The sequence below is a fragment of the Leuresthes tenuis genome, unplaced genomic scaffold (assembly GCF_036924035.1).
Source record: "Leuresthes tenuis unplaced genomic scaffold, fLeuTen1.0.hap1 SCAF_11, whole genome shotgun sequence".
Classification (NCBI taxonomy): domain Eukaryota; kingdom Metazoa; phylum Chordata; class Actinopteri; order Atheriniformes; family Atherinopsidae; genus Leuresthes; species Leuresthes tenuis.
This window is the reverse complement of record NW_027325365.1, coordinates 11,966,191-11,978,954: the sequence shown is the minus strand read 5'-3', so window position 1 is coordinate 11,978,954 and position 12,764 is coordinate 11,966,191. Positions and strand designations below refer to the sequence as shown.

The following is a 12,764-nucleotide window of genomic DNA, read 5'->3' as shown; positions in this document are numbered from 1 at the left end:
CATCCAACAAATATGGAGCAGACAGTTGGTGAGTAAGGCGAGGTCCATTTTAACATGCAATGACCATCCCCTATTGGAGGAATTTGTTCTTCTTCCATCTGGTTGGAGGTATAGGCTACCAAGGGCAAAGTGCAATAGATACAAGTTTTCTTTTGTCCCTAGTACAATCAACGCACTTAACCAATCACTAAATCATTCATGACACTTTAAGCTGCACTGGAATATATTTATTATATATTATATAATAAATAATGATATATATAAATATATATTATATATTTATCATTCCATTGTCACATTTTAATGGACTACACAGACAAATTCCTTAGCGCAAGTGTGGCTGAGGTTGGTTAGGTTGTCTGTAAACTCTCGTGTTTCATGTCTGTGTTCAGTCTTGTTTTGTAGTTTTTGTATCTTGTGTTGTCTTTTTAACCACTGATGCAAACAAATTCCCCCCTGTGGGACAATAAATGTTTGAACTTTGAAACTGATTATTTTCTTTATACATATTCATTCCGTGGTTTACCATCCTTTACCTAGTGCGATTTGTATAGAGTCATGGCAGCCTCAAAAGAAAAAAAGAAAAAAGCCCTGTGTGTGTGGCCAGGATTAATAACTATGAAATTTAGGTAGTTGATGAAGACAAAATTCCTACAAATGGAACAAATGGTAACGTCGAATCCCTGAAAAGTGGCTTAGATTTGCAGTGTTTGGTAGTGTAGCTGCAACGTCATCAATCTGTATTATAGAGTAACACAGAGCAAATAAATATGAAGTATCTTGAAAGAATGCTAAATTTTTCTTCCCCAGATATAAACCAAGATATAGTCTGAAAATGAGTCTCGAGGAGCAGTTACAGCAAAATGAAATCCTTAGAGCAGCTGGATGACCGATGGCTGAATTTCTAAAAAAGAGTAGTAGATATGGCTGTTATCGTATGACTTACCTCGATAGAGTAATTAAGTTTTCACCCCTGACCTTGCAAAATCTAATTATAATCAACATGTAATTGGAGCTTAATAAGTCCTGCAGGCACTGTACTGTTGCTTTCCTGAGGGTGTGAGAAAAGTGGAGCACAGAACCGCCAAAGGGCGTTGCAGTAAGATCAGACTGTCTTTAGCAGATGCCAACAAGCACAAGAGGATGGGGAGAAATATAGAGGTGGACGATGGAAATACTAAAAAAAAAAGAAAAACAGCAACAGCAGAAGAGTAGGGGGAGGGGAAAATGAATGGCAGCAAACGAGACCTTGAGTGAGAAGGGTGCCAACAGACAGACACAATTGTCAACAGGGAAAGGAACATTGAGGTAATGACAAAAACATACAGACAGATACAAACTCAGAGGTCTCTGTTTGCCCTCAGACAGACGCTGAGCGTGGGAGGTTGGCTCTCTCCAGCTATCTGAGAAATGCAGCAAATAAATTCATAGCATGCCTCTGAGCCCACACCAAGCCCTGTGGGCATCCCCTGCAGAGCAAAACAATGGCCACGTCACTATGTGGCACAGTGGGAACCTCAACAATGCCTGACATTGTTACCACAATGGTTGACACTCACTCAGGAGGCTACTTTGCACCTGCAACAGTCTGAGACGTATTCTAATGAACTACTACTATAGTAAGTGAGATTTGTGATTCAGCAACAATCTGTTTTTGTTTGACTGCCATAATATGCAAATGTATTACAGTCCATTACAGCTGGTCTCAGTGAAAATATACCTTAAACATGTTGCAGGAGATGAAAAGAGTAAGGCCTTGTAAAGTTATGGCAGTTGGTGGACACACAGCAAGCCATTTGGCCATCTCATGAGATGATGCAAGCCAAGGTAGCCACTCTGTTAGGCTGCTAAACGTCTGCACCACATTAATGTAAGAAGGAGAAGAAGTTACTTGCACATCATATAAATTAAAGTGTAGATTGATTTTATTTTTACATTACAGTTTATTCTCTAGTTCTATATGCTGTATCATAGTTTCATGTTCATACATTGGTGATCACAGTGAATTAATTTTGGGTATCTATAGAAGCAGCACTTAAACATGATAAACTGTGATATGGATTCTGTGCACATTTTGCATTTGTATTTTGTAAATGCAAACGCCGTTTGGGATTTTAGACATCAATGGTTTTTGATTTTACACTTTTTTTAAAAATACTTAAAGCATAGCCTGGAGCTTGTCAGTCCAGTGGGGGGTGCAAATATGGCGGCGTTGTCTAGTGTTCAAACTTTTGATCTGGCGAAGATCCAAGCTGAATTGAAACGTTGTCAGTAAATGTGGAAAGTGTGCTGATATTTCTTTGTTTTTCTGAACCAAATTTTATGCCATTACTAGTGATATATTTTGTGCCAAACTGAAAGATCACCTTATTCAGTATCTTCTGGGGACACAAATATCTGGATTAAAAGCATATCTTCACTAAGAAAGTGATTGTTATAGTAAAAAAGAAAAAAAAAAGACTGATGGGATGTGACAGCTGCACACAATTGTATTCCCAAGTTTAAAGTGATGCCTTATTCAGAAATATCACAGGCTAAAAAAGCTGCCATAAGCTTCTTTTCCCTTTTATTTCTAAACGTATCCGAGTGAATGGACACAGGGAAATGAAGAAGGAATCCCAGTTAATTCCCAGATTGCCTATTGAATGAATTACACAGCCATGAAGAAAATAAAATAACATCCTTTTATAAAGCAGTTTTGTACCAAGGAAAGTACCACAGATTCTCTGAAACCTCCCCCATATTGTATTGCCTTATACAACAGTTGCAGATGGCTGAATAGTCTAAGCTTGCAGTATTAAATGTCTCTTTCATATATGGTTCTAATCTGTCAGTTGTGACTATGAAAGAAACAGAGCCATGAATTTTTTAGGTTCACTTGTTTGGAGCTATTATCTCTGTTCTACATGAGACATTAAATCAGAGTGGCAAAGCACAACAATGACAACAGCATGTTTACATTTTTATCAATGGCATAAGTACTGCTTTCTTAGTGGATAACACATGCTACACAGCTGGAGAGTGATAACATAATGGCATTGTACATACAGAATAGAAAAAAAGTGAACGAACCACAAACCCACTGTTATTAGCATAAAGTCCAATTAGCTGAGCATCTCTGTGTTGTGCTGATAAATCCTCATGACTTCTCTGTGGATGTTTAGGAAATGCATTTTGTTGGGCTATTTACTCTCTATCAATCAGTTATAAAATGTTAAATTCTCCTCCAATGAAGGAGGAGGACACTTGGATACTTTTATATTACCTACTAATCTTAAAAGATGTAGTTCATGTCTTAAATCTTTCAGCTTATGGAATCATGAGGCTGGAGCTCAGTCTCCAACAGTAGAACACTAAATCAGATAAAAAGTACCGTTAGTTTTTGTGGTTTCTGGGTTTTCTTTCTATCTAATTTTCTTGTCTAATATTTAGTCATTTGCATCTATTAGGATTTTTTGTTTTTCTACATTTGTCTTTTGGTTCATAGATTACTATTTGGTTGCTCTCTTTTCTTGGTTGGCTTTTGTTTAAGCTTAATTTGTTTGTGCTCTTGAGTTATTGGTTACAGGATTTTTTTCCGTTTGTATTAATCTAGTCTTTAGTTGTCATTAGTTATTCTCATATTTTGACTTTACTACTATTATTTTCGATCACTTAGTCTGGTCTTGTCTTGGTTCTTTTTGTTTCTTGCTCCACCTTCTCTCTTATAGTTTCCCTCAGTTCCCTCCTGCCTGGTCATTATCTCCACTCACTCACATGTGTTCATTATCCTCAGCGGCAATCATTCACCAATCAGTTCCCCACAGTGTTAGTTTCTCTTAGTCTTCGTCAGATCCTCACCGTTACAACCTAATGTCCTTCATCACGGTTTGTTCTGTTTCTAGTAAATTTGTTAATTCCAGTTTGTTTGCACTTAGGGTTTTGTTTTGTCAAATAAATCAGTTCTAGTTTCCTTTTACCTCCAGTTTTCCTCTGAGTCTACATGTGGGTCCTTATCTCTTCACCACTACACAACCATAACCAAAGTACCAATACAATAGTGTGAAAACATTGTATTAGAACTAAAACTTTAAAAACGCTTCTTGAATAAAGGAAAAAAAGTATTATCAGTACAATTTAAAGTTTTTAAACGACAGTACTTCTTTGTTGCCACTGACTGATACTGTATGTTACTACTTATGATAACATTAGATTATTAGTGTAGGAAGCATGTTACTGTGGCGGCTTTTGGACGTGGAGCCAGTTTAAACTACTGCGTTTTATACACCATTATATAATAAGGGATAAGAGAAAAATCTGAGGGCCATTGGACAATAAATAAAGGAAGAAAAAGGGAAAAAAACTAAGTTCTGATATATGGGCCTGCTGTCTGTTTTCAGACTTATTCTTCTCTTTGATTTTTGGTCTGATGTCGGAAAATTCATTAAAATTAAATCATGCTCATGAACAGCTCAGCTATATTGTGGAGTTGGAGACCACAAGACACTCATTTTCTTTTTTTTTGGATGCCAGAAGCCAGAAGTCACAGCGAGGATTCTCTTCTTGGACTTCTCCAGTGCCTTTAATACCATTCAGCCCCCTATGCTTCAAGATAAATTGAACAGGATGGGAGTGGACCCCCACCTGGTGGCCTGGATCTCCAGCTACCTCACCGACAGGCCACAGTACATCAGACTGAAGGACACCACGTCTGACACTGTGGTCAGCAGCACTGGAGCCCCCCAGGGCACAGTGCTGGCCCCTCTTCACCCTGTACACCTCGGACTTCTGCTACTACTCAGAGCTGTGTCACATACAGAAGTACGCTGATGACACAGCCATCGTTGGATGCCTCAGGGACGATAGAGAGGAGGAGTATCAGAATCTGGTGGGGAACTTCGCTGTTTGGTGCCGTACAAACCACCTTGAGCTCAACACCTCTAAGACAAAGGAGCTGGTCATAGACTTTGGGAGGACCTGACCGAAGCCGAGACCAGTCCTACAAGAGGGAGCTATGGTGGAGAGTGTGGACTCCTACAAATACCAAATACAAATACCACAGCCCAAATACAAATTGGGCTGTGGGTGGACAATAAACTGGACTGGTCAACACACACCAGCCACCTGTATGGGAAGACACAGGGCAGGATGTACTTCCTAAGGAGACTGTGGTCTTTCAACTTCTGCAGCAAACTGCTGTGGCTTTTTTACCAGTCTGTGGTTGCCAGTGTCTTCTTCTACTCTGTGGTGTGCTGGGGAGGCAGCACATCAAAGAAGGACACATCCAGACTGGATAAACTGATCAGGCATGCCGGCTCTGTGATCAGCATGAAGCTGGACCCTCTGGTGACGGTAGCAGAGCCAAGGACTCTAAACAAACTGTTGGACATTATGGACAATGCCAGCCACCCTCTGCACACCGTCATCAACAACCAGAGGAGCCTGTTCAGTGGGAGACTGCTCCTTCCAAAGTGCAGGACCAACAGACTTAAGAACTCCTTTGTCCCTAGTCCATCAGACTGCATAACTCCTCACTTGGGGGGAGGAGGTAACACGGACAGAGGAAGAGGAATATTCAATTGCAACACTCATCTATTTATCAAAATGGTCAGCCTATGTGCAATAACTCATTTCATTCATGTCAATTAAAATAACCTAATTTAATTTAATTTATATTTAGTTCAGAGTTTATATTTAGCTATTTTCTGTATCTTGCATACTTTGTATAGTATATTTTGTATCCTAATGTGTGCTGATCCTTTATATTTTTATATAAGCTGCTGGAGACTTGAATTTCCCTGAAGGAGTCATCCCAAGGGATAAATGAAGTTGAGTCTAAGTCTAAAAAGTCGGAAACTTTGAATCTTATAAACTCCAGTCTCAAATTTTCACTGTCGAACGTTGCTTTACTTTGAACTGAAACTGTACATGCATAGGAGTAGAAAAGACAACATTTACCTCTAAATATAACTATTTTAAAAGAAAAAGGAGCAAAAAAATGGGAAGTTCCTTTAAACTGTGTAAAGTAGAGCACTTTAGTAAAAGTACTTAATTTCACATCATGGCTCCCATTGACAAGACATGCTCAGTTACTTTTTGCACATTGTTTCAACAAGCAGCACTGTAAATGGGTAAATCTAGAGCAAAACTATGATCTCTTTCCAAATCTTACCTGTTTAATGAGCTACTGTGGGTATTAAACTTGAGATGACTGAAAAGACTGAAATTTCTCCGCTGGAACTCTGTTTTCGCCATGTGGTTCCTGTTGTGCAAATGGCGGGGGCTGAGGAAAGGATGTATTATTCCTGCTGACTGCTAATATAACAAGGAGTGGCAATCCACGTGAGATTAATGCTGGAAAAAATGGTTCCTTTTTACTTTATAATGTGATAACAGCCAGGGAACTTTACAGGAAAAGTTCAGAAGGCAACAAACCATTAAGTGAAACAGTTTTTGACTGAGTCACACATCGCAGTGTGACTCACAATCTCTATTCCCCTGAGGACATTTTCCTTTTCCATGAAATCAAGTCTGATCAAGGGATCCTGTTTTAAGTCCAAATGTCTCCTGAGACAATTGAGAGAAAATCTTACATGACTGCTTCGTTCAAACGAGGACAGGAACACAGGGATGCAGAAGGGGAATATAAGAATGGAGAGAGGGACTGAAAAAGAAGTCTTTGGTTAACTTAATGACTATAAAAGATATTAAAAAATCTGAAGCCAATGCAAAAGTGCCTTAAAGTGTTAAACTAGGGATGGCTACAAGGCACTGGCTGTAAACAGACTCCCATTCATATAAGTGTAAAGTTTTCCCTGAAATCTTAAGTCAGTAATTTTTTACCACAAGTTTTCATGATGCCATTAGATAATTTCAATCTTGGTTAGTTGCCCTAAACGATCAGTGTTTAAGGGAGTCACTGACTTGACTGGCATACCTTGGAGCCAGTAGGAGTTACTGTAGCCCATTTGGTATTAGACAAGGACATTTATTTAAGTAGTTAACTTTAGTCACAGTCTAATTGTACTGATTTCTGAAAGTTGTTAAATTTGTCATTGGGCTGGGCCACACACTGTTAACCAAGGTAACAGAAGTGTTAACTCTTGTCCAAATACGGTCTCTTCTAGCTCCAAATAACCAAAAACGGCAAAAGTTAAATATAAAACTCAATGCTTATCAAAACGATAGTCACAAACCATTGTTGATGTTCTGGTGAAACCATGTAGTTTGAGTGCCAAAACCAAACTAAACAGCATGGGGGAGCAAAACTAGAAAAAAATAACAAGATCCTTAAAAGTTAAAATGAAAAAATATATTCATCCAAAAGAGAAATTATAAAAGGGACCACAACTTCTCATCTCTTAATGTGAACTGCGTCATTCACAGATAGGAGGCAATGTCTGTACTGGCGTCAAAAACTGCTCTCTTCGCTGTATGAGTACCAAAAGCCAAAGAACGTGTTGTCCGTATCTCTGAGGCCGTATTGACTTGAACAGTGTATTTGACACCTTGGGAAAGTGAATATGTGGTGAACTACATATCATTATTCATTAATAACATGTCGTGTTGACACTGTGAGCATGTTTTGACGCCCACAGCGGTGTGTGTGAGTTTAACTCACACACATCTTTAGATGCTGTTGGCATGTCTGTGTCGTCTTTAGATTTAGTTACTACAGCAAAACAGTGAAAATATAAATTAGCTACAGTCAAGCTTCACTATATTATAGCCTATGAGACGATGAAGGACAGTTTAAAGGATAGAAAGAAGCAGTGGTGGTTTTATCAGAACAACACCTAAACCACTTGTCAATCAATGACAGACAGACCATTAAAAACGTTGTCTGCACTTGTCCACCCTTTGGCATTAAATGCAATCAGATGTTTCTGATGGATAGCACTCACCTTCAAGGTTAGACAGCTCTTTGGTAAAGATAATTCATTCATTCATTCATTCATTCATTCATTCATTCATTCTTATATTCCTTTTTGTCTCCTGCCTTTCCCAATTCCCAAAATCTCTCCTATTTGATGGTTCAATACCAACTGTCAGTGCCCTCTCTCTCTCTGCCTATCGGTTTCCTCCTGTATTCCTCTCTTCTTCTCTCCGCCTGATGCAGGCAGGGTGCAGTTCGGATAAAAACAGCCACTGTAGGCCATGCATAGTGATCTCATTACACAGGACTGCAGGGGAAACTGTCTTACCCAATTTAACAACTCTCCTTCCTTAACCTCTCCCTCCCCACTTCCCAGCTACATCAGGGTCAAGCAAGCAATTAAGGGGCCAACTGTCTAAACAGTATGCCAGTTGAATTGATAAAAACAGAAATGATGCAGCAGGCCTGGAAATTAAGCATGAAAGAATAACACAAATGCCCTCTAATTGTTTTGTACTGGCAAACCTCTCGAGTGTAACTTGTGCAATAGCAGTATTAACCTGTATTATATTGATAATTAATATGCTGACTAGAAGGAGAAGTTAAATATGCATTATTGTGTGACAGCACATTATTAGACAAAACTTATTTTAATTGCCTGAGCAATGTAACTGACATCAATAAGGATAGTTAGGAGGAAAACTGGAGGCAAATAATGAATGAGACATAATACATAGATGTTAGGCATCATTAGCTTATGTTCCCTGGTGTGGCTGAACATTATCATACACATATAGGTATCTATAGTTTCTTGTATAACCATAAAAAAATTAATGATAATAAAAAATAAAAAAAAACTTCTACTACTCCTGCTATACATTCAAATAATCTTTCTATATAAAAAACAATCTTTATGAAATTACACTGTTTTGGCCAAAAGACAAGATGTTTATAAAGAGAGATTGTTTCAAACTTTGCTGATCATAATGCTTAAGAATGAAAATCATAAACTGTAATTAGTGGACGTGCTGTGCAACCTGAGCCACAGCCGCTTCAAATCTGCCTGATTCCGATCAGGAAGACACGGCTCAAATGACTCAGTAAATCTAATGCATCTCAGTACACCACAGCGTATTTATACTGTAATGACAAACAGCAAGCAACAAACAGAAAGGACGCGCTGATTGGAGACATCTTTTGAAAATCATCTGTGCCCTGTCAAAGTCAGGAGAGAAATGAGCATATTTGCATTTTTTTAGGGCTGCCAGCTTGTAGGTTCAGGAATGTAATCAGCAGTTTTGTTGCCTTAGAGCTGAAAAACTTTACTGAAAGCAACAGAAAGAGGATTGCATCACCCCCAAACTTCACAATTACTCCATTCCTCTAGATTCCTTCGTTCCCGTTCACACTTCCTCTCCACCTGCCTTATGGAATCTGAGTTGTGCTAATATAAAACTATTTTTAAATATCAGACAAAATAAAGAATGTGAAATAAACCTCAACGAGGTACACAGAAATAAAGCTAATATTAAGACCTTGGATTTGCCAAAGAAATTATTAGTGCAATCGTTTAAAATGAATAATGTTTTACTTGTATGGCAATCGTTTGTTATCAGTTCCTTTTGCTTCATTGTCACTGATCAGACCTTTGCTCCTGCTGTCATCTTTGCACTTACACTGACAACCTCTCCTTTGTGCTGTCTGATGTTTTGTTAGCAGTTGGCACAAAAGCTTCAGGTGGGAGGGTCTTCAAGGGAATTGTTCTCATTGCTTGGTTAGCTTTTGAGTGACAGCTTCATGCCCTGGATGTTGACCAGCCGAGCTGGCAGACTTTCATGGTTTGTCTGGGTGGACTCTGAGCACACTGAGCTCTACTAAATTCTGAAACAGTGAGTATTGATCACATATTTCGTTTGCTGTTTGATGCCTTGTGGTTTAAAATGTTTAAGCAAAGCCAAGATTTACAAAGTAAGTTAGCTTTTATCAGATTAAATTAAATAACTTGCCATGTATATCGACTAATAGTTTATCAACCGATAGCTAAGTAATCATAGTGGTTTAGGGTGAGAGTGAAGCAGATGGATGTAACAACAAAAGGTTATAGTGTCAAACAAAAGAACAAAAAATTACACAAATAAAGTTTTTGCAATTTTATTTACTTTCTAAACAAAATCCTATTTTCACTTAATTGAGCTTTAATTTCTCTCTAATTCTTTTTTTTTCTTATTGAAAAAATCATGGTGTTCTCACATCTTATTACCTCTTATTCAGCTCTGAACATCCTGTGTCTTACTTCACATCTTCTTGAGATTTTCTACCACGCTTTTTTCTGAGAAAACACAGATTTCTGATTGTCCGTGCTGGTTTGGAGTCTGTGCTGCTAGTAGGATTCCTGCTGGTGACCTGCAGTTTTGGAGCAGCTATCTTCCAAAGCCCTAGTACTGACTGGAAAAAAGACCCTACATCAAGATGAGTTGAAGAGGAGACGTCTAGATGCAGATTAAAAAAGTGAAAAAGGGTTAAACCATTTTTCCCCTTGATCATCATGGGAAGTGTGAGATCAGTGAAGGATAAATTGGACAAGCTTGGACCCCTGATGATAACACAACAGGAACATCAGGAAGGCAGGACCTGCTGCAGGAACAACTCTATCATCTCTCTCCTCAGCTTTAAATCTATACGGGCAGACAGAGAGGTAACAGAGAAGGAGGAGGATTACAGAGCTCGTTAACAACAGATTATGTAATCCTGAACATGTCACTGAGCGGAAGCGTCTCTGCACCCCAGATGTTGAACTGTTGACTGTTTCCTGTCCATGTAGTCTACAGAGAGAGTTCACCTGTGTTACCTGCAAAGGTTGCATGTGCACTCATCATCTAAGTTGTTGCCAAGCAACAAAAACACCCCAACCTATTGATGGCGACCTCTGAAGATTTCTACCACACCATCCTCTCTGCTCCACTTCAGCTCTATATGTTTGTCAGCTGCTTTATATCTTATTTTGTTGTCTGTAGCAATGTAATTTCCCTGATTAATAAAGTGTTACTGAATTGAACTAAATTCAATTAAATTTAATTGAAACAAAACCAGGTGAAAAGGAGTTTCATTGAAGAAATTTTAAGTAAGATCAACTAAATATGATGTGTAGCATAACTTTATCTCTGTCTATTTATTGTGTAGTACAGCTCTCCACTGTATTTTATGATCTCTGCTAGATACCGGTGTCCGAACAGTGTCCATGACAACTAACCTAATTTTCACATTTACAGCTTGAATGACATCTCACACTTGTTCCATACAGGATGAGCGCCAAAATGATTTCTGCTGCAGAACACCTCCTCTGCACTTACTCCTCTCTCCTCTAGATGTATCTTACAAACTAAGACATTCTTCATGATTTGCACTAAACCCAATTTCAAGGTAACAGGCAGGAGAAGAAAAGAGACAAGGCGGCACAAAGCAGAAAAATTAGCAGAGCCCACACAGCATCCTACTTTTGTAAACGTTCACCCATTTAGACTGTTTCTTGGTCTCCTCTTACCGGATGTTGTGGGACTTGCGTTTGATCTCGTTCCAGCAGAGGTTCATTTCTCCTGTTTGGTGCGGGCCTCCTCCTCTCAGACTTCGGCACTCGGTCCCCTCCTCCTGCCCCTCACCGTCCACTGTGGACTGGCACGGCACACAGCGGCATCTCGGCCACGAGGGCCGCCCCGCAGCTAAGAACACACACAAAGACGCACAGCAGATGAGTGTTACAGAACAACTCATTTGTATCCACCCAGCTTATTACTGAAATTCTATGCAATGAAAAAACAACTCCGGTTGACACTTTACAGCATGTAAACATTTTGTACATATCAAGAGGAACAGATACATATCATATACAATGAAGAGATATGAACACGCACTAAAACCTAATCCAAATGGTATAGTCATAGTCCAGTGGCTGAGTTGGGTTCTGAGTACTTCCAAAACCATTGTGACCCAAACTCAGTGCTGTACCTGAAAGCATCTTGTGACAAGGTGAAGGGTCACGTACAGAAAAACCCTTAATAATGTCAAAAGAACTTGTTTCAGTGTGGCCTACTGCTGGCCCGCCAAGGGCACCAACGCATACTGCTCTGGCAAAAGAAAATAATGAAAAAGGGTAAAGAAGGCGCTGCAGGAAAGCTGAATTTTGCAAAACAACAATACGCAGTAAGAAATTATGTATTATTTAAAAAGACAATGACATAAATGACTTTTTATTGATATGCACCTTTTTAAGACAAGACATATTAGTTATTGATAGGAAAATAAATAAAGAGTGTAAGACAAGAATATTTACTCTGCGAGAGAGGATCCTCCAAATCACATACCATTAAGCAGCAGAGTACAAATCAATCCAAACTGGCCCCCAAAAAATATCAGCTAACAGATCAATTTGGTATTAAGCTAATTTAAAAAAAAAAAAAAGAATGATATATGTAAACAATGATAAACCACGTACCAAAGTGTCAAGCACTACCGGTACAATTGTACTTACAAATCAGAACCAAACCTAATAACGTTGGCTTGTATGCAGGAAGGAAAACCTGAATCACGGGACACTGGCACTTTTATCCACTTATTCCATTCCATTAAACTCAGGAAAAAAAATACAGGCAAAAAGTGTCTTTTATCACAGACATTCAGAGTGCGGGGGCATGTGAGGCTCAGTTAGAAGAGGTGCAATCCCCTTGATAGAGCAAAGAAAAAAAATATCAAGAAGGATGCCCCGGCAAACAAACACACAAGCACGACTAAAACTCTGTACAATGTGGCACTCAGTGCAGTAGAAGCTTTTCCAGGTTCACAGGTCATGATAAATCTGGTGTGTGGTCACTGGGCTGTCTAAGGGTGTCTGTATTTTGTGTTCATTTCACAACCT

General features: G+C 39.0%; 1 protein-coding gene across 1 annotated transcript in view; it reads right to left on the bottom strand.

Moving 5' to 3' along the window:
- drp2 (dystrophin related protein 2) overlaps window positions 1-11,528 on the bottom strand; it is an 84,464-nt gene extending 72,936 nt beyond the window's left edge. Inside the window, exon 1 of the mRNA XM_072395439.1 lies at window positions 11,397-11,528. Within this exon, the coding sequence (XP_072251540.1) occupies window positions 11,397-11,443 (47 nt within the window). The 5' untranslated portion in view covers window positions 11,444-11,528. The remainder of the gene's footprint in view (window positions 1-11,396) is intronic.
- Between the last annotated feature and the right edge of the window lie 1,236 nt (window positions 11,529-12,764).